Source organism: Dama dama, chromosome 5, assembly GCF_033118175.1.
Source record: "Dama dama isolate Ldn47 chromosome 5, ASM3311817v1, whole genome shotgun sequence".
NCBI lineage: Eukaryota > Metazoa > Chordata > Mammalia > Artiodactyla > Cervidae > Dama > Dama dama.
Window position 1 is genome coordinate 96,220,230 of NC_083685.1, and position 22,426 is coordinate 96,242,655.

The 22,426-nt window shown below is 35.1% G+C and overlaps 1 protein-coding gene across 3 annotated transcripts in view; it reads right to left on the minus strand.

Annotated features, from left to right (window-relative positions):
* The window catches only part of RABEP1 (rabaptin, RAB GTPase binding effector protein 1), a 91,066-nt gene that overhangs the window by 27,454 nt on the left and 41,186 nt on the right, over positions 1 to 22,426 (minus strand). For all 3 annotated transcript variants that reach the window (XM_061143208.1, XM_061143206.1, XM_061143207.1), the window contains exons 3-8: positions 19,193 to 19,396; positions 17,260 to 17,420; positions 13,999 to 14,118; positions 9,623 to 9,758; positions 7,085 to 7,263; positions 4,561 to 4,692 (exon numbers count right to left, since the gene is read on the minus strand). In XM_061143208.1, the coding sequence (XP_060999191.1) occupies positions 4,561 to 4,692; positions 7,085 to 7,263; positions 9,623 to 9,758; positions 13,999 to 14,118; positions 17,260 to 17,420; positions 19,193 to 19,396 (932 nt within the window). The remainder of the gene's footprint in view (positions 1 to 4,560; positions 4,693 to 7,084; positions 7,264 to 9,622; positions 9,759 to 13,998; positions 14,119 to 17,259; positions 17,421 to 19,192; positions 19,397 to 22,426) is intronic.

Sequence of the window (22,426 nt, forward strand, 5' to 3'; positions counted from 1 at the left end):
GATGTACTCTGCATATAAGTTAAATAAGCAGGGTGACAATATACAGCCTTGACTTACTCCTTTCCTGATTTGGAACCACTCTGTTGTTTGATGTTCAGTTCTAACTCGATGTTCAGTTCTAACATCTAACTGATGTTCAGTTCAGTTGCTTCTTGACCTGCATACAGGTTTTTCAAGAGGCAGGTCAGGTGGTCTGGTATTCCCATCTCTTGAAGAGTTTTCCACAGTTTATTGTGATCCACACAGTCAAAGGCTTTGGCATAGTCAATAAAGCAGAAATAGATGTTTTTCTGGAACTCTCTTGTTTTTTCAATGATCCAACAAATGTTGGCAATTTGATCTCTGGTTCCTCTGCCTTTTCTAAAACCAGCTTGAACATCTGGAACATACGGTTGATGTATTACTGAAGCCTGGCTTGAATTTTAAGCATTACTTTACTAGCGTGTGAGATGAGTGCAATTGTGCGGTAGTTTGAGCACTCTTTGGCATTGCCTTTCTTTGGGATTGGAATGAAAACTGACCTTTTCCAGTCCTGTGGCCGCTGCTGAGTTTCCAGATTTGCTGGCATATTGAGTGCAGCACTTTCACAGCATCATCTTTCAGGATTTGAAATAGCTCAACTGGAATTCCATCATCTCTGCTAGCTTTGTTCGTAGTGATGCTTCCTAAGGCCCACTTGACTGCACATTCCAGGACATCTGGCTCTAGGTGAATGATCACACCATTGTGATTATCTCAGTCATGAAGATCTATTTTGTACAATTCTTGGTATATTCTTGCTACCTCTTCTTCATATCTTCTGCTTCTGTTATGTCCCTACCATTTCTGTCCATTATTGAGCCCATCTTTGCATGAAATGTTCCCTTGGTATCTCTAATTTTCTTGAAGAGATCTCTAGTCTTTCCCATCCTATTGTTTTCCTCTATGTCTTTGCATTGATCGCTGAGGAAGGCTTTCTTATCTCCTTGCTATTCTTTGGAACTCTACATTTAATGTGGTGCAGCACACTCCCAAAGTCAAAAAGCACAGCAGTACCATTCTAGCACAATTAGTAGGAAAATTAGAAAACAAGGAAAATGTTGCAAGTTTTTCTAAACATTAAATTTATTCAATTTAAATAACTGGCTTTTCAGATAATATCCTTTCTACTTTTTGCTGTTAATGTCTTTCCTTTTATGAACTATAAAAAACTAAAATACAGATTTCTTTTAATGTTTTAAAAATGCCTTACCTGGCATAATACAAAGTTGACAACGTTTATGTTAATTCCTCAGTTCTTTCTAAAGTTTTTTTTTTTTTTTAAGGTTTTTTAATCTGTGAAATTCAGATGGCCAAGGAACGCAAATCTAACATATACTGAACAAGCTATGGCAAAGGTCCCAGATAAGCAGCCTCATAGAAACTGGGATGAGAAAGCATTCTGCCAGCTTATAGAAGACCTGACATCTAACATTATCATACACAATGCTACTTTGACTCTGAAGAGTGAAAGGGATCGGGCAAAAAGCTACGAGGGCCTTTTAAGAAACACCAGACCAGGGTGCTCAGAGCAGTGCTTACTTATAAGGAATATGGACTTGTAGGGGAGTGTAAACTGTTACAGTGTTGCTGAAAGATGATTCAACAATATGTTTGTTTATGCTCTTAAACTCAGCAGTTCTTTTCCCAAGAACTTACATTAAGGAAGTAATCAGATAAACCCATGATTTTTATACAATAAAGAATTATATATAATAGCATTATGGCACTACTCATAGTGAAACATTTTTTTACTAGCAAAAAATGAAACAACTTGTGTTTATTTTCTATATTTTATGATGTTTTTGACCTTTTGAAGGCCTTGCTGGCTGAGGAGTGACTGCCTTTTCCAATTAAGCTAACTCCCAGAAATAATAAACAACTTGCTTATCACTATGTCTTTCACACCCAAATCAACCAATCCCAAGTCAACACCCCTAACCAACTCCTTTATCTAACTCTTATCCACCAAGCCAGTATTTCCCCTGCCCTAAATCAACCCAGGGCTAGGTACCAGAATACTGAAGACAGATTCTCTGCCCCAAAGCCCACTGGAGTTATTCCAACTAGCCATCTACCAGTCCTATGCCATCTACCCTGCTTTTCCCTCGAAAATCCCGGTAATGGCTGTGGTCCATGCTTTCCCCCTGCTACTGCTCTTGCTTCATGACCAGCTCTGATGGGGCTTCCGTCATGTGGCTCTGCATGGTGTGCCATGACGCTCATGTCTAGGCAGCTGTAACATTAAAATTTTTGTTCAGTGGCATTTATCTCTCCATGTCGTCCCTCAGTTACCTTTATAAATTAAAACCTGGGCACAATCTGATCTGTAGGAGATTAAGGAATTACAGTATACTTACATGCTGAAATACTGTTAGTAATTAAATAACATTTTCAAGGAAAACAATTACTGATGTACCAAAACCTTTATAAATAGATTTAAGTGGGAAATGTACATAAAACATTATGTACTTACAATCTGTATTATGTTTAAAAAGGACAAACAGAAACACATATGTTACCTTTGGAAATGGAAAAAGAGAGAAAGGAGAGGTACATACCAAAATGTTGGCGGTGGTATCTCTGAGCAATAGAATTATCAGTTATTTTTATAAGGTGTGACTCTCTACTTGCCAAATTGTCCATAATGAGTATATATTACTTTTGTAGTGATAAAATCACATTCTAAGCATTAGATCAAAGAAGATATGGATCCTATGCATTCTAAGTGTCTTTAGCAATATATTATTATTTAAGTCTCCAAAGCAGTCCATATTAACTTTAAATCAACAAGCTAAGGTAATCTGTCACTGACTCTCAATACAAAACAAGTATACATTCAACATTCAAACTGCAAAACATCAGATCTGAAAGTCTATAAGAGATTTCAATGTCAGAAAATAATATTATAAACAACATTTAGTATAAATCTGTTAAGACGGAATTAAAAAATTTTAAGTGCTTCACTGTAAATCACAACAAATTTCCCTTTCCTGTTTTCCTGCTAAAATATTTTTTTAAAAGTCTGAAACTTTCCCAAACATTCCTGGACACAGAACTGCATGATGCAGAAACCACATAATATTTGGCAGTACCCAAAAACTGAGACATTCTCTTGGAAGTCTAACTATTTAAAAAAGCACAAAGCAAAATCAGGCCAAGGTTCCCAGTGCATGAGCCAACACAGAGAATGTACAAAAACAATTACATAATACTTTTCAGTGTCCACTAGGATTTTTTTAAAGCATTTTTTCAATGTCAAATAATCCATAAACATGGAAATATGAGCCACCAGGAAGTAGACTATACATGGTTCAGCATAAATCTGCAAACTAAACACAAACATGACAGCTTTGAAAGTGAGACAAGATCCATATCCAATTTAACTGAAACTGGTTCACCAGGCAGGGAAAGGAGGTGGGGGCGTGAGTATGAAACTCTAGACAGTACAGACAATGCACATGAGCATGGACAGCTAGTGGAAAGCTCTGCTGTGATGAAGCGGAGAGCATGGTAAATAAGGCTCTTATATGGCAAGCTAGGGACCTTAGTTTTTTACCCTAAAGTCAATTAACAGAAGCATTTCCTTTCCTGAAAGGAGGTATTAGCTGGAGTCCTGAAGGATGAATAGAAGGATTCTAGAACTCAGAAAGGCAGAGCGAGGTAAACATTCCAGGTGAAGGAACCAACATGTAAGGCGGAGAGTACAGCATAACAAGATAACCAATGTGGTTAAAACAGAGTGCATTTATGAAGTCTTGACTATCTGAGTAAGGACCTTGTACTTACTTATGTAAGTAATGTGACTGAGTGGTAGTTCTGAGTAGGGGAGTAGCCTGACTATAGCTGCACTTAAGCAAAATAGTAATAGTAATTAATAGTTGATAGTAATGCTGAGGGTACAGTGGAGTGGGACAGGATAAAAACAGGAAACGTAATGAGGAGGCACTTGCCACATGTGGGTGAGAGGTGATGAGGCCATAGGAACACCGCCTTACAGTTTCCACCTCCAGGTCTCTCTACTGGACTCATTCCTAACACCGAAAATGTCCTACCCTACCCCCATCACAGTCTTCCAAACCCAGCTACTGTTCTCAGGGCTTAATACCTAATACTTGTTAACACTCAAATACATGCCATAAAGAATTAAGTGTTTCAATACTTTAGATAATTTCTTTCCCTTTAAACAAAAGCTCAAAGTATCAGAAATATTTATTCACATCAGAAAATATTTTGCAGATATTATTTAAATTTTCTTCTAATGTTTTAATTTTGGAACCACTAGAAAAAAGAACATCTAACTGTTTCACAGACCATGAGAGAACCTGCACGTTTCAAACAGAACTACCTATAATACTAACACACACACACACACACACATGCATAATACTGTAAAAATAATTGAACATAAAAGTCATTTTATCTAATCTTCACCTAGTAGTATATGCACTTCCCATATGAACAATGTAACTGACTGATGTATGAGAAGCTAAAAATGGAAATATTGTGTATATAATGATTTTAATTACAGAGTCACTGTACCTCCTCATTTGATAACTGAGCTGAAGAGTCTTCATGAGTTAAAGCACACACTACTGGTATTTTTACTTCCTCCTCAACATCTGTTTTTTTGTGATCCTTTCTCTTACTAAGTCTTTGCTGTTCATCTTCCTCCTGAAAGTTAGGAAGAAAAAATATATATTACTCAGGTAATGTATACTGAATGGTTCTTTAACCACTCAAAACAAATATAAAAGTACACTATGTGAAAAGCCAAACAAAAGAAAGCAGATCACCTCCTCTTCTTCAAGTGATCCAAGAAAGAAAATTAACACAGAATGTTCCTTCAGGTTATTATGGAAAACAAACGGGAAAAAGTTATGGTATTACACATCCATTTGAAACATGTACAAATAAATATGAAATACAGATGAATTATTAAAGCTGATACAATAATTCACTAAATAGAGATGAAAAATACCCTCAATGCCCACCCCCCCCCCCCAACAAACACTCTAGTGGTGAGGGACAAACACACAATTAGACTACTACTCAAGTATGTACAAGGTTCTACAGAAGAACAAAATAAAGATTTCATCTAAGGCAGCCAGAAAGGGGACCCAAAGAAGGTAACACTTTAGCTGGATCTTGAAGAATTGGTAAGATGAGCCTGCCAATTTGGAGACAAGCAAGGGTTTCAGGGAAAAAACTACATAAAAGGGGCAGAGGCATGGAAGAGCAGGCATATGAGTAGCAAGGTACAGGGAGAAAGGGATGATGATTAAGTGCTTAGACTCTAGAACCAGAGACTGGTCAACCCTCAGATATGCCATTAGTCCCTGTCTCATGTAGAAAGTTTTCTTGTGTGTATCTGTTTTGAAAACCACATGAGATAAAAGTTTACATACAAAGCCTTGGCACAATGCTGACATGCAGGCCTTAAATGACCAGTTCTGGAGTTTAGACTGTTCTCACAGGAAGCACCACCAACTCGATGGACATGAGTTTGAGTAAACTCTGGGAGTTGGTGATGGACAGGGAGGCCTGGCGTGCTGCGATTCATGGGGTCTCAAAGAGTCGGACACAACTGAACGACTGAACTGAACTGAACTGAACTGAATGGGAAGTAGAAAGAGCATGATTAGATCTGTACTTTAGAATCTAAATCCTCAAGTTGCCTGTGTCTACATACAAGGTGAATGAGTCAGACAAGAGATAGAAAAGAAATTTAAAAAGAAACTTCTGAAAAACAAAATCTAACCTAAACTATACAAGGTAACTTGAAATATTTCTTACAATACCTAGAAAACTTCTGAATAGCTATCCTAAGAAAGTATTTTCCTAAGGAAGTATTTGTATATACAACATAGTATATTAGCTGTAAAACAATTTGAAAGAAAAGAAAGAAACGCCCACTACAAAGGATTAAATCAATTACAATACATCCTTGGTACCAGTTAACAAGGATGAGATAGACCTCTGAAAAATATATCCAAGATGTTACTTATGAGAAAAATAAGCTACAGAATAAATACTTACACCATGATTCCAGCTGTATGGGGAAAAAACAAACAAACCTAAACATACACTTATAAACACAAAGAAATGGTCTTGAATACCACCTTCCAAATGGATTATTGCTGATTTTTAAAAGTGGCTATTTCTGGGAAGGGAAGTGTGTGAGATATCAAGGGAGAGTTTAATTTTATCACTTTTTCACTTTGTATTTAAAACAAAGTATTTTAACATGAGAATGTATTTATGTATTACTCATGTAATTTAAATAATTTTTTAAGATGAGAAAACAGGATGCTGGGTATGTAGCACTCTAGACACCTGTCTTTTCACACCACTCAGCCTCTCCATCTCCACCCATTACCTTCTAATAAGACTTTTAGAGCAATATCACAAAAGACATGGCCTGCTGCTGCTGCTGCGAAGTCGCTTCAGTCATGTCCAACTCCATGCGACCCCATAGATGGCAGCCCACCAGGCTCCTCTGTCCCTGGGATTCTCCAGGCAAGAACACTGGAGTGGGTTGCCATTTCCTTCTCCAATGCAGGAATCAAAGTGAAAAGTGAAAGTGAAGTCGCTCAGTCGTGTCCGACTCTCAGAGACCCCAGGGACTGTAGCCTACCAGGCTCCTCCGTCCATGGGATTTTCCAGGCAAGAGTACTGGAGTGGAAGACATGGCCTGTATTAACACAATGAGATCTGTACTTTAGAACCTAAATCCTCAAGTTGAGGATTTAGACTTCTCAGACTTCTGTCTGAGACGCAGACAGAACTGTAGAGAAAGATTTTCTCAGAAATATGCACTACTGCACCGGCAAACTGAAGAGGGTCATTTCTAAACCATTCCTTCCCACCCACCCAGACGAGGCCATTTCTAAAGTTGAAAAACAAAATCCCTCAAATACAACTATAATGTTTTCTGAAACAGCATACATCAACCTTGTTTCAGGCTTAAGTCAATATGTATTATACATAAAGTAATATACGATCTCATGTTGGGATGGGCTGGTTTACTGACAAAGCAAACAAATTCTACAAAACCACTATTCACCTGATCTTTCTTCTTCAGTTCTTCAACTTGTCGGAGCTGTTCAGAAGTTAGCACAATTTCCATTCGCTGCATGTCCCTCATCAGCAAACGTTGAGACTCCAGGAATTGGTCATTGGCCTTTTGCCACGTGTGTTTCAACTGGTTGTGTTGTTGTCGCTCTTGCTCCAAGAGATGGCAAACTGTTTAGGAATCCCCCAATCAAAAACACTGAATTTTAATGGTAGGCAATTTCTTTAACATAGGCCTACCAAGCCAGGTCTGGCCAAATGTCTTCCAGTCTAGGATTCTGTCTCTGACAAGAACCCAGGGCAAACTGCCATAGATCAAGGCAGCTGTCCCCACACCACCCCTCTAAGCAGAGTCTCTCAGAGTACGTTCCTAGGAAGAGGAACATGTGAAAAAAAGATTTCTGAACTCATTAAGTTTCAGAAACTTAGGTTAAAAGCTTTTTTTTTTTTAGTGAAAATGTCTTTATTGCAGGACTTTGAACTCAAGGTCTTAAGTATATCTATGTTCCCTTATAAGGTAAAACATAATACAATACGTCCCAAATTTATTTTACCAAAAAGTCCTTTCCACAATGCCACTCACATAACATGTTCTAGGGAATACATTTTGGGAAACATTGCTCTTACAGCCAAATGCACAGTCACCACTCCTAATTTAATACATTCTGAATAAACTTGTTATCCAGGAATCCTTCTTGAGCCCATTTAGTTTGACCTCTCAGGATAAGTCAAAGAATCTTTGTAAATGCTTCTGTTATCAACATTCATCAGCTCAGCCATCTTCAGAAAAAGAAGGAGATGGTATCATCTATCAGCCCATCCACCTAGTCATCCAAGTCAGAAACCTGAAAGATGACTCATACTTCTGACTTCTCCTCACCCAACACATTCAACTGTGACAGAGGCCTCTAATAAGGCTACCTCCTGTTCGATATGACAGCCATCGTCTGCCTTCTGCCTTAGATTTAGGACATAGACAACTACAACAGGGGTCCCTCCGTTACTCTTCCTGCCATTTGTCTGGACCTCTCTATCCTACCCTCCACACTGCTGTAAAACTTAACTCTATAGAAGGTAAAATTTAAAACCCTTCGGAAAAGCCAGACACAAAAGACACAAAACTGCTGCTTAATTTTTAAGTATCTTCTTTTCATGTAAATACTGTTTTTCGGTATGACTGTTTCAGTAGAAATTACTCTATCCCTTTACTCATTTTAGTGAAACTTCTCAGACACTTTCCCAGGCATATTAGGGAGGTTTAGTAGTCTTGCACTATTGCTGGAAGGGGTTGGGACATATAGGTTAAACAGAAATTCCTATTTCTTTTGGACACTCTTTCAGAGTTTGGGTGTCTTTTTGACTGCAGTAGCACTTTTGAAAAGCATTTTCTGAAAGCCAAAGACTCAAATTTTGGATTACTTTAATAACATTTTATAAAATAATTCTGTAAGTTTATATAATTTCACTATCCCCACTATTTTGGGATAAAAAACAATTTCCATGAATTTTTTGTGAAAGAACTATATTTTCCATGACCACAGTCCTAAATTTTCACATTAAAACATGTTACTAGTATAAGCTACAAGAAGTATAAAATTTCAAGAATTCCATTTACATTTAAATAATAATTTAGATCTTTATTTTCACTAACCTCTAACTGAAATTTAGCATTTCCTTCAATTATAAAATATAGGCAACAAACCACAGTAAGTATAACAATACCCATCAATTGTTCACCAACAAGTCATAGATACTTCTGTATGTTAGTAGAGTTGTTGCAGCTATCTCATTATTTACGCTCATCACACTTCAAAGTTACAGTAGTTATTAGACCTGGTACTGGACCTTGTTATTTAATGTATTGATGAAACAGTACATTTATTACTGTACCATAAGTTTGCAATTACTTATATTTTCCTGTTTTATAATATAATTAATTTCTTGTATAATTCTATGTATTTTATGTATTAAAAACATGATTTTGAGAGGATTTCACAAGACTGCCAAAGGAGTCTGTGACACAAAAAGTTTTAGAATCTCAGGTATATAAGATTCATTAGAAGAATTAAAAACAAATGTATATCTTAATGGGAAAGGATAAGTCTATTTCTCCTACCCTGAAAAACAGAGTCAATTTCTGCATCACTCTGCTACTAGGTTAGCAAAATAAAAATTATCTCTTATAAACAGGGGTGTTAGTTAAGAACACCAGAATATACCACCTGCCCTCTCTCCCATTTTCACTTTTGCCAATTCATTTCCATCAAAATAGGTCTGGGGCAAAGCAGTTTAAGCAGAAATTCCCTATTCCCTGTCTGCCCAGAGCTTATGACCTGTGAGTTCTTACTAGGGTCCTAGAGAAACAAGAAGCCACCAACAATCCAAATACCTTTTCAAACCAACTGTAAACTAACGTGTCGGACTGGCATTTTGCAATTTGTTATTGTTATTAATCAATACCAATTTTACTTACATAGTTCTCTTAGAGACTGAGATTAAACATATAAAGTGTGTGTGTGTGTGTATTTACCTTCATGCAATTCTTTCCGAAGTTTCTCAGCATCTTCCTGTAAAACGGATTTCTGAGTATTCAAAACAGCTACGTACATCTCTAGATCAGTCCTACAAGATTTCTCAGCTTCCAGATAATGATTCAGCTCTTTCACCTGAAAAAGATGCAATTCTATTAAACTAAAATTTCCAACAGTTTCTACCTTAGGCATAATATTCTGGGTTGTCTTTAAAGAAAATTACATTTATATTTACATAAATTTAAATTTACCACCCAGTTTACAAAACAAACACATACTTACTATAGAAAACTAGGAAAATAATATTTTCCCAGCTCAGTCGTGCCTGACTGTTTGCAGCCCCATGGACTATACAGTCCATGGAGTTCTCCAGGCCAGAACACTGGAGTGGGTAGCTATTCCCTTCTCCAGGGGATCTTCCCAATCCAGGGATCGAACCCAGGTGTCCCACATTGCAGGAGGATTCTTTACCAGTTGAGCCACCAGGGAAGCCCAAGAATATTGGAGTGGGTAACCTATCCTTTCTCCAGCAGATCTTCCTGACCCAGGAATTGAACTGGGGTCTCCTGCGCTGCAGGATTCTTCACCAACTGAGCTACCAGGGAAGCCCGGGAAAATAACATAATTGACAATAATTAATAGTAAGCATTATCCATAATCATCACCAAAATAAACATGCAATTGAGATTACACACAACATCTTTGTACCTAGCTTTTAAAAAGGTGGTTCCAAACTCTACTCCCTGAGCAACACACACATGTGCTCATTTTATCACATACTCAGTGAACCCAGGTTACTGAGGTTTTATTTTTTATTTTTGTTGTTTTTAATCAGTGTATTTCCTAAAGATAAACATGGTGTCATACTCTTTCAAGTTTGCTTTTCTTTGATTTCTGGCGAGATAATTCCAAATGCCTTAAATTTACAAAAAGGAGACATTTTCATAGGCATAAATTCATGAAAAAAAAAAAAGGGGAAGTCATGACAGAAAAAATAAACTCATACCATAATGAACAGAAACTTGAAGCAACTGCAGAGTACTTTTAAAAATCACATTTTTTAAGTGTCTTATTTCTATTAAATAATTAACTACAATATTCAAGTACTAACAATATAGTCTAATGTCTGAAACAATATCAATAACCAAAATAAACTGTAATCTTGCCCCATGTAAGAATCACTTGCTCTACCTTCCCTTATAAATTGTCCATCCTAAATTTTGGCTATGTAACTTTCACCGTTTTCAAATGGTTATGTCTCATTCCACTTTCAAGGTCATATTTATGCCTTTTATCTTCCCATTTCTCCAACTTGAAATAGCTGGCTGATCTGTTTTCAGTAATCTTCACTCCTAGACCATTAGGTCATGGACCAAAATGATTATTTAAGCTGCCGCTAAAGGCTGTGAGCCAATCAGAAATGCACTAATCAAGCATGACATAGGGCTGATTTGTCATCAGGCACTTTCCCTATCACCTGGAGAGGTGGTAATTCAGTTGAGGGTAAAGGAAATTCAGTATGTCCAATATGTTACTGCTTTCCCATTTAAAAAAAATCAGTTTCACCGCTTTCTTTCCAGTTGCTATGCCTCATTTCTTTACTGTGTCTTACTGTATCATCTAGGACCACAGAAGCAGTCTGAACAAAATCAATGAGCACGAGTTTCCTCATATTGCTCCTGTCATTAACAGTTAGGTTGCTAAACATTCACCATGATTTTGAGGTTTGCTGAAGGTTTGATAAACAGCCCTTTATTTATTATTCAGTTCAGTTCAGTTGCTCAGTCGTGTCCGACTCTTTGCGACCCCGTGAATCGCAGCACACCAGGCCTCCCTGTCCATCACCAACTCCCGGAGTTTACTCAAACTCATGTCCATTGAGTCGATGATGTCATCCAGCCATCTCATCCTCTGTTGTCCCCTTTTCCTCCTGCCCCCAATCCCTCCCAGCATCAGGGTCTTTTTCAATGAGTCAACTCTTCGCATGAGGTGGCCAAAATATTTATTGTTACAGGGTGTTTAAATTTATCAAATGCCTTTCTAAATCTAAGATGAATATATTACGTTTCTCCTATAATCTCTTTATGTGGTACGCAAAAATAATAGGTTTTCTGGTGATATATCATCCTAAATTACTGGAAAGATCTCCTCCACTTTTTTCCCGACCACACGCTGCACCAAGTGGCATGTGGAATCATAGTTCCCTGACCAGGGATCAAACCTGTGCCCCCATGGAACACAATTTTAACCACCAGACTACCAGGGAAGCCCCAGGACAATCCCTTTTTGATCGTGGTGTCTTTTTTGCATTTTTTCTTTTAGTTACTCTGCTGAAAAATTGTTTCTGTTTCTTAAATGAGATAGATCTACAATTTTTTTGTTAATACTTTTTAGTGAGTTTGTTTCTAATGAAGTTATATAAGTCTCATAAAATAAGTTGAGAGCTTTCCCTCTTTTTCTGTTCTCTAACACAGTTTGTAAAATATAAGGATTCTTTTTCCAAGAGGTTTGAAAAAACTTGCCTGCAAAACTAATTGAGTCTAATATCTCTGGGAGGAAAGGAAACAGGAATAAAGGAGATTCCGACTATAAACTCACTTTCTTTAATAGGTATTAACTACATCGGCTTTCCTGTTATACCTTGAGACAATATTGGCTAATTATTTCTTATTAGAAAATTTTTCATCAATCTTATTTCATTTCAAATTTATTGCTGTGACATTGTTCATAGTATTTATTATTTTTAAGTCTCAACTGATTTGTAGTTATTTCCCTGCTTCATTTCTAATGGTTTAAGTCTTTTTGTTTTTTTTTTCCTGATTAGTCTTATCAGGTTGACATTCTTCCATTTTCTTGTTTTTCCATTTTTTTTCCATTATATTTACATTCTCAATTTTCCTTTTGCTTTTCTACTTCATTAATTTCTGTTCTTATCTGCATCACTTCCTTCCATTCGTACTGTTTGTACTATTGTTCTTTTAGATTCTTGAGTAAAAAAATAAAATCACCCTCAATATTTTACAATTCCCTTTCCCATATGAGTTAATTTTTTTCATATCCAGACATTTTACCTTAACTATATTTTATTGTAAATAATTAATAACCCATGGTCAGAGATTTGGATTTGCATAACAAATCTTCAAAATAAAATTACTTTTTCTTTGTGACAATGAAAAGTATAATGTACCTAAAAATAACAATACTTTATTCCATGCACTATCCTCTTAACTACTATGCTCTACTACTGTGTAAAATAGTCTTTCTCCTAAGGACAGGATTCTGTGTCTATCACATCTAAATTACTAACCAAGTTGCTCAAAACTCCTATATCCCTACTAATATTTTTTTTCTGATTGCATTATCATACGCTAAAGGACAATTTAAATCATCTACTATGATTGTGAATAATTCTCCTTTTAATTGTCACTTTTTAGTTTACATATTTCAAAGCTGTGTAAATGCGTTCAGGTGTATGACTGTCATATCTAATTGATGGATTATAAATTTAAAAAGGTCCCTCTTTATCTCTATTAATTCTTTTTTCCTTTCATCCTGCTTAATAAATGCTGTATCAACTTTCTTTTGATTAGAATTTACGAGGCATAGCTTTAAATATCTCTTTTTTTCAATATTACCTTGTAGTTTTATTTTAGGTTTGTCTCTTACAAGCAATATAAATTTATATTACATTATAAATTTAAAATCCAGTCTCTTTTGGTAGGTAATTATCAGCTTATACTTACTAGAATTACTGATACACAATCCATTTCTACACTCCTACATTTTTTTCTACACTCCTATATAGTCCTTTTGATTACTACCTCTAAATTTTTTTTCTTTCCTATTTTTTAAATTAATTATTAAAATGTTTGACAATTCCTTTCCCATGAGTTAATTTTTTTCATTTTCAAACATTATACCTTCACTACATTTTATTGTAAATAATAACCTGTGGTCAGAGATTTGGATCTACATAACAGCAAATCTTGTGTTTTTTTTCTATTGGGTCTTTACAGCCAACAAATCCAGCTGTACTACAGCTACGTAATTTCTCAAAGATCGATTCTAGGGCTGATGTCAGGAAACAAAGTCACCTTTGAACAACTTATTTTCCTTCAAAACGAGTGATACTCATTTTGATAAGAAGATAAACACTGACTACGTAATGAAGCAGCACAAGCAACACTATTGTCATTATTTTAAATATCCATAAAGGCAAAATCATCTCCAAGCATTTTCTTGCATTTTAAAGAAAGCAAGATTCTGACAATACATAGTCTAAATTACAGTTTTTACTCCCTCAGTATTCTAATTTTGCTCAAAGCATAAGGGTAGAACTTTGGCTCCAAGCAAATGGATTACAACTTTTCACAACCTTTGAGGCCTCCAGCTCTTTAATCTTGTCTTCAGCCTCTGTCAGTTTATCTTTCAAAGCTGCAATTTCCTTCTCCATAGGCATCACAACAGACCGAAGTTTTTCAGCATCCTCTTGGGCCTGTTAAAAAGAATTAAATGCCACAACTTACCGATTTATCACTTTTCTAAGAAATAATAAGCTAGCAGACACTGTATGAGCACTCACAAAACTGAACCATGTCTTACTCTTAAATGCTGCATTACTTTGAATGTCAAGTCATAATCACAGCTTTATCAAATATTTCATTTAGAATTCAGGAATAAGTAGGAAAATGTATTCACTATGACAAACTTGAATTTTTTGTTTGTTTTGGAAAGTGAAAGCAGGTTTATTTAGACAGATTATACATTCCATAGACAGAATGTGGTCGTCTCAGAAAGTGAGAGCAACCACAAATGTGACTTTTTAACTAGTTGAGTAACTGAGATGAAAATATAGATATATATATGTGTATATATATAAACGCATATAATAAATACTTTAATTTTTGTAATTCTGGTTACGAAATTTTAAAAACCATAATCTCTTACAAATACAGAAAGGACTAATTTTCTAACATAAAAATAGAACATTTATTTCCTAAAATATTAGAAAATTATATTTCTATAAAAGGGCTTCAACCTAAATTTTTAAACAGAATATTATCATTTTACTTTTGACATCTAAATGAAACAAACTCAAAGAATAACCCCTAAAGCCATGGTGTTTACCATCCTTCATTCTCAAAAACACAGATTAAAAGCAAACATCCATAAACTAATAAATTGGTAAGAAACTTAATTTTCACTTTATACACATACGTATATTTATACAGAAACAAAGACCGACTCAAAAAGTTCACTTTTTCCCTTCTAGTGAAAATTAAAATTAATCTTATTCACTGAATTTAAACCAATCCAAGCTTATCCTAAAGTGCTTGTGATAGGGAAAATATTACCTATGCAGAAACGTGAGTGAAGATTAAAAAAAAAAATTGATTATCTCCCAGAAAAGAGTGACATACTTTGTTTGCCAGTGCTTGCAAAGTCATTTCATCATTTATTTTATTTTGAATTAAGTCCAGTTAGGAAAAGATATGTGAGCTTAAAATATCTTCAGTCAAGGCTAATTTGGGATGTTTATAGAGATCTGCTGGTAAAAATCACCAGGGGAAAAAAAGGAGAAAAGCAACGAAGAATTTAATACAGATTGAGTCATTTATTAATGCAAAGATGACTTCACAATTCTAAGTGACACATATCAAAAAAAGAAACTTTTAAAGATGACTTTTTTAAATGACAGAAATGTCAATAGAAACAAATCTAAGACACTATCACAGCCAAGAGAAACCTAAGAGTCATGACTGAATGTAATATGGTATCCTGGATGTGATTTTGAAACAGAAAAAAAGAACTTGGGTAAAAACTAACGAAATCTGAATACAAAGAAAGGACATTTAGTTAAAAATAATCAATACAGATTTATTAACTGTGACAAATCTAAGATACTAATATTAAGATGTTAACAGGGGAAACTGGGAGTGAAGGATATGGGAACTCTTAAGTTTCAGTTTTTTTATAAATCAAAAACTGTTTTAAAAATAATGTTTATTTTAAAAAATAAAAAAATTTTTAAAAGGATAAAAAGTGGACTGTGGAAATGATTATGAATATACTGTTGTTGTTATTGTTTAGTTGCTAAGTCATATCCGACACTTTCACAACCCCATGGACTGTAGCCCACTAGGCTCCTCTGTCCATGGGATTTTCCAGGCAAGAATACTGGAGTGGGTTGTCATTTCCTTCTCCAGGGGATTTTTTTGACCCAGGGATCAAATCCATATCTCTTGCATTGGCAGGCGGATTGTTTACCACTGAGCCACCAGGGATGTCTCTTATGAATATATTAGAAAAATGAAAAAGAAAACTATCCTCATGTGAATGGTACTGTGGCTCAGAATAAAATATCTAATCATAGCATTAACTATGAATTCATCTCAAAAGCCTTGAGAGAACTGAAGACTGTCTACTGTGGCTAACTATGGTAGATGACTAAGTGACTAGTGATCATGAAGACATTGTTAGATCCTCATGAAGAAGCTGAATTACAATCTTCTCCTGAAATAAGACAATGAAAATAGCTATTCCTCAAGGTACAGGCTTTTGTTCTAGGTGTTGAGTTCTCATATGATTTTTACATTATAAAAAAAAATTAAATAAACTTCTAAATACATAATAGTAGTCCTTGTATGAACAAAGATTATGGTTAATTCAACTGAAAATTAAAAATCAAATTCTAATTACTATATGTGATTTCAAATATACATATGTATATAAATTAAGAAAGCAAAAGTTCCTATAATGGCCTACATGGGAAAAGAATCTTAAATTAAAAAAGTGGATATCTGAATATGCATAACTGATTCACTCTACTGTACACCTGAAACTAACATTGTAAATAACTATACACCAATAAAAAATTTTTTTAATGAAAAATAAAAGTTTACATAATCAAACTGGCCAAAAAGTTTTTTAAATTTTCTCAATGATAAAATGTTCCATCTTCTATTTTAGTTGCTCTATCTTCAGAATCTAAAATGTTCAAGCATAATATGCAGTACATACATGACACTGGAACCACAGTATATTGAGAAAGAAGGAAAACTTAACACCTATTCTCAAGCTTCAGTTGAGACCAAGCAACAACATTCATTCAAGCAATATTTACTAAGCACCTATGAGGGAGACACTACCCTAAGCATTTAGGATACACAATAAACAAAGACTCCCACCCTCATGAAGCTCACATTCTAATGAGAAGGAAAAGGCAGCAGACAGTCAACATATCAAATAGGAGAACTCTGTGTACATTATAAGGAAATAAGTGCAACAGAAAAAGAAAAATCAGAATAAGATCCGAGCAAGTTGTGGTAGGTGGGGGGGGCGGGGGGGGGGGGGGGGAGATGGGCAGGTTGCAATGTCAAATGGGGTGGTCAGGACAGGACTCATGAGGTGGAAGCAACTGGACACAGATTTGAAGAAGGTGAGAGAGTTAGCCATATATAAATGTGGGGGAAGGTCACCAAATTATTTAGTACTCTATTTAGGTCTGTGTCCAAATAATTTCTCTAACAGAAAACAAAACAGTAAAATTTCTATTACCGTAATAATATTAGTTAAAGCATTACCACAAACATATTTGGATTCAAATATTTCTACAAATGAATACATTCCTCCATACCTTTTTCATTTCATTTTCTAAATTTTCCTCCTCTTGACCTTCAGACAGCCTTCTCCTTAAATCAGCTATTTCCCTCTCTGCAGATTCTCGATACTGTGCCCACTGTGTTCGCTCCTGCTCCAGCCTAAGGTGGAACTGGTGCTCATAGTCACGAACTGTTTCTACAAAACATCACCAAATATTTCATGTCTAAGCATTCTGGAAAAAATGAGCTGGCACACTAAAATTTTAAAAGTAGTTATATAAAGAACGTAAGCAAGCCTAGTTTCTGGAAATAATTCACTAAAAACACTAAACTAACATTTCCAGTTCTTACTACACATAGAAGTTTTCCTAAGGACTTTAAATCATCTCTAATCTTCAGAATAAACCTGTGCCACATATTATTTTATAGATGAGAAAAAGCTTAGGAAAGGTTAAATACTCTGGCCAACGTCTTGTAACTAGAAAGAAACAGAGCCAGAATTCAAACCTAAGACCAATTCTAAAATCTATGTTCTTAGATAAAACTGTATGACTCCCAAGACAAACATAACATGCGTTCCAATACAACTACATATATGAAAGTGTGAGAAAAGGGACATAATGTTTTACTATAGACCAAGATTCTAAAGTGAGACACAAATTTCATAAAATCTTTATAAAACAACTATCTTCAAGACAATCCTAAAACGTGCTAAACACCGCTGGTTGTCCATTAATTTCCACTCTTTTTTCTTTCTAATAAAACCCCAAATTTGTTCCAGAAATCAATGGCCCAATTTAAAATCTAAAATTTCTACATGTCTTGGTAGTTGTGTGTAACCAGAAACCTCTACAAACTGGGGGGTGAGGGAGGGAGGGCAAGGGGGAAATATGCTGAAGATTTCTAGAAAATCTTTGCTTTACTGAGGTGGACTGGAGGAGCAGTCATTTTTTTCAGCCTCAAGGTAAAATGAAGTTGAAAACTACACGCTAAGGATGAAGAAATAGAAGAACTGAAGGAGCCTAGGACACTGATGATATCAGGAACCACTGTACCCAGCCCTAGATTACCTACCTACGAACTTCTCCTGTGAGAAAATGAACTCTTATTTGGGCAAGCTGCTATGGTGGGTTGTAACATGAGGATCAGAGTAATCCCTAGATGATAGCCAAACACTCAGGAACAGTGCTAGTCTTACTTGCCTTCTTATAAATAGTACTAGGGCAACAATGACACATAACTGCAAAGACAGGGAAAAAAGTAACCACTGTTTCACATTTATATTATTAACTAAACTAATTCCAGAAACTCAAAGATTCAGGAGGCAGCTTATATCATTATCATATTTTTCAGAAATTCAAGAAGTAATTAAGTATGGGACTTCCCAGCTAACAGCTGATAGAGATTAAACCACCACTCTTCCTTTAGATCTACAGTCACCAGCAAGAAGCTCATAAAGCCTATTCTAACTCATAGGCCACTCTACCTCACAGACTGAGTGAAAATTTCACATAAAAATCCAAATTTTTCTTTAAAATGAAAAAAATACGGCAACACTGGACTTGATGGAACTAACAAGTATAAATAGTAACTTTACTCTTTGCATGGGAGGTCTCTCCAGCACGCTTCCTTTGCCCATACAACTTCATTCATTGACATTACTGGCCTGTCTCCTATAAGAGAATCCGTTTTGAAGCCCTGTTTTAAATCTTATAATGAACTATAGTTTTCATTTGTAACACTCTCATCATAATTCTCCATCATTAAATTTGTTAAAGATACAGATGATACACTCCGTTTATGATCTCACTGGCTTCCCTTTTATTTTGAATATGACAGTACATCTTAGAGACAGTAATACATAAAAGCCATAAATGAAACTCAGGATATATTTTAAGACCTTCTGCAAATGTCCTCAGTCATCAGAATCAGTTATCTTAGAAAATCATAAAATAAAATTGTCTTTACCTTTCATAACAGCCTGAAGTGAAGCAACTTCTTCTCTCCACTGTCTCTTCACTTCATCTATAGCTTCTTGCTTGGTATTCTCAGACACCGTGGCAATGGCCTTGATGTTTTCCATCTCTGCTTGGGCTTCCCACAACTGTGTCCGAAGATGTCCCAAATCATCTTGTGCAGCTTGTAGAACTGCATTTTGCCTCTTCAGATCCTCTGGGGCAAAAAAGTAAAAGACTTTCCATTAATGAAAAGTTCACCTTTATCAGGCTGACATTCCAACAAAGAAATAAAGCATGAAGTTTATAATGTTAACATTCCAATGAAGAAATTAAGCATTACATTTTTAAATGTTGACTTAGGAAATGAAATCATTTTAATAATTAAGGTATAAGGTATGCTGGGTTTCACAAATCAATTAATTATTAACTATGTAACCAAAGAGTGATTAAAGCCATACTTTTAGAGCTAAACTGAGGCTCTTCCACTTATTGGCTAAATAAACTTATTTAAATTTTCTGGTCTCAATTTCCACATCTACAAAACTGGAATAAAAATAACCACCCAGAAAGTTGTTTTAATGATAAAACAATTTATTGAAATACAATTCAAGAAATGGTTGAGGACTTCCCTGGTGGAAAAGAGAAATGAAAGCCAGAGTACATGGCAGTTACTAGGTTAAGGCTTTTTTAAAGTTGGGATTAATTTTTCAGCACCCCTTTACTACACTTCCCTTGTGGCTCAGCTGGTAAAGAAACCGCCTGCAATACAGAAGACCTGGGTTTGATCCTTGGGTTGGGAAGATACCCTGGCGAATGGAATGGCTACCCACTCCAGTATTCTGGCCTGGAAAATTCCACGGACTGTATATAGTTCATGGAGTCGTAAAGAGTCAGACACGACTGAGCGACTTTCACTTACAATATCTTAAATATAAAGTCAATCTAATGTGCCTACTACACGATTTAAGCCTAAAGAGCACAACTGTTTGCCCAAATTGACTTCAAAAAAAGATAAACAACAGTATATGTGGGTGTTCTGTTTTCTTACACCAAACCACTTTTTCATTTTTTTAAAGTCCTTCTCTGTATCATGGATAGAAAATGGTGAGTTTTCATCTATAGCTCCCTATTAACAGAGAGGTTGAACATCTCTTCATATATTTATTAGTGACCAGTATTTCCTCTTTAGTGCTTTTACCTGTGATTTCTGATGAATTTTTCTTCTAATTTGGGATATTTTACATATACTGGATATTAGTCTTATTTTATCTTACAAAACTTTTCCCAGTCTGCTGTTGTTTTGTCTCAACTTTTTTTTTAATGTCTTTTGCCATCTAATGTTATAAAAACTATTTATGCAGAAGAACTTCTCATCTTTGCAAAATCATCAGTTGCATTTACAGAGCACAATAACTACCTCAACCAGTGGCAAAATAAGATCTAAGACTACCACTAACCTGCTGTGTAACTTTAAAGGAATCACACGGCCCTAAAGCCAGAATAACAGGATAATAATATGCACATGTCTGCATAAATGTCTAAGTACTTGAAAAAATCAAATAGATAAATCAATTATAGAACTTTTAAATGTTGTAAAGATATTCAATATTATCAAACCACCATAAGAATTAACTAACAATTTGGTAGTTCAAGTAACAGGAAAAAAAAACTAGTCATACTAATTTTAAGTGAAGTCATTTAAGAAATCTGTACTCTCTCAACGTCAGTTTCACATCATTTTGTCACCACCATTAAAATATCTTGAAACATTAGCCAGAGGCAGGTATAAGAACATTAGCTGCAGAAAGTAACTATCTAAAGTATCTTGAAGGCAAGCTGGATATCTAAGAAACAGTGGTAGGTGTGTGACTGGGAATGACCAAGAAACTTGAGTAAAGACATAAACACGTGAAACCACTGAAGGTGTGTGTATGCAGGTGTGTGTATCAACACTCTAAGTGCTATTTCATAAAATGTGAAATAAAAAGCATTATTTCTGGAATAGCTTATCAATTTCTGAGAAATTAATACAATTCTGTCAAGGCTGCAGTTTATATACTTAACACCTCCTCATGCTAATTATCCCTGCTACTTCTGACTTACCAAAAATTACATAGGGCTATTCACTACCATGTTGTCACTATGAATAGAAACACTTCAAATAAATATTAAACCTAAATACAAATTTTGGCATGTTTTCTCCTAGTTAAAAGCAGTGTAGAGATCCTGGAGGAAGAGCGGATCAAATTTCATTCCTGACTTACTTTGTAAATATTTAGATAAGACATAGGTTATTTATTATATATGATATATAATATATGCATTAAATATATATGTATGTGTATATTTAAACCAGAAAACAAACAGAACTTAAAAAATTTTTTGTAACAAAGCATTTCAAATATGGTAGCCAACAGCACAAGTTATTAATAAAGGACAATTTCTTTTGCATGTATAATTATGAAGATTTTCAAACAAACTCAAAAGAGTATTGTATTACAACAATCTTCCACATACCTATCACCAATTATCAACATTTTGCCATTTATTTCAACTATCTTTTTTTAAAAGTAAGTCTCAGAAACTGCATTACATCATCTAACACACTACACGCGCATCTCTAAAAACATGGGTACTTTCTTATATAAACAGTGTCACTGTCACAGCTAACAATTGCTTGATATAATCTTATACTCAATCTTACTGAAATTTCTCCAGCTGCCACAAAAATGTCTTTTTGAAAATTTGTTTGGATTAGGACCTAAATAAGACACTTCATTTGATAATACTAATACTTTATAAAATATTTCATGGAAACAAGTATAAAGAATTCTATAGTGGATACCTATTACTTAGCTTAATAATTTTTTATATTATTGTCCCATCTGCTTCAATTCCTTTTTAACCTTAAGAAATAAAACATTACAAATACACTATTCAGAGGTAATAATGATCAGGAATTTTGAGTTATTATTACCATGCATATTTTACACCTTTATTTTGCAGGTTTTTAAACCTTAATGCTCTTGTAACACAGTATTCTACTATAATTACCTCACATCTCTCAGTTTTTGAGATTGCTAATACATGCAACAAAGGTCTGTCTAGTCAAGGCTATGGTTTTTCCAGTGGTCATGTATGGATGTGAGAGTTGGGACTGTGAAGAAAGCTGAGTGCCGAAAAATTGATGCTTTTGAACTGTGGTGTTGGAGAAGACTCTTGAGAGTCCCTTGGACTGCAAGGA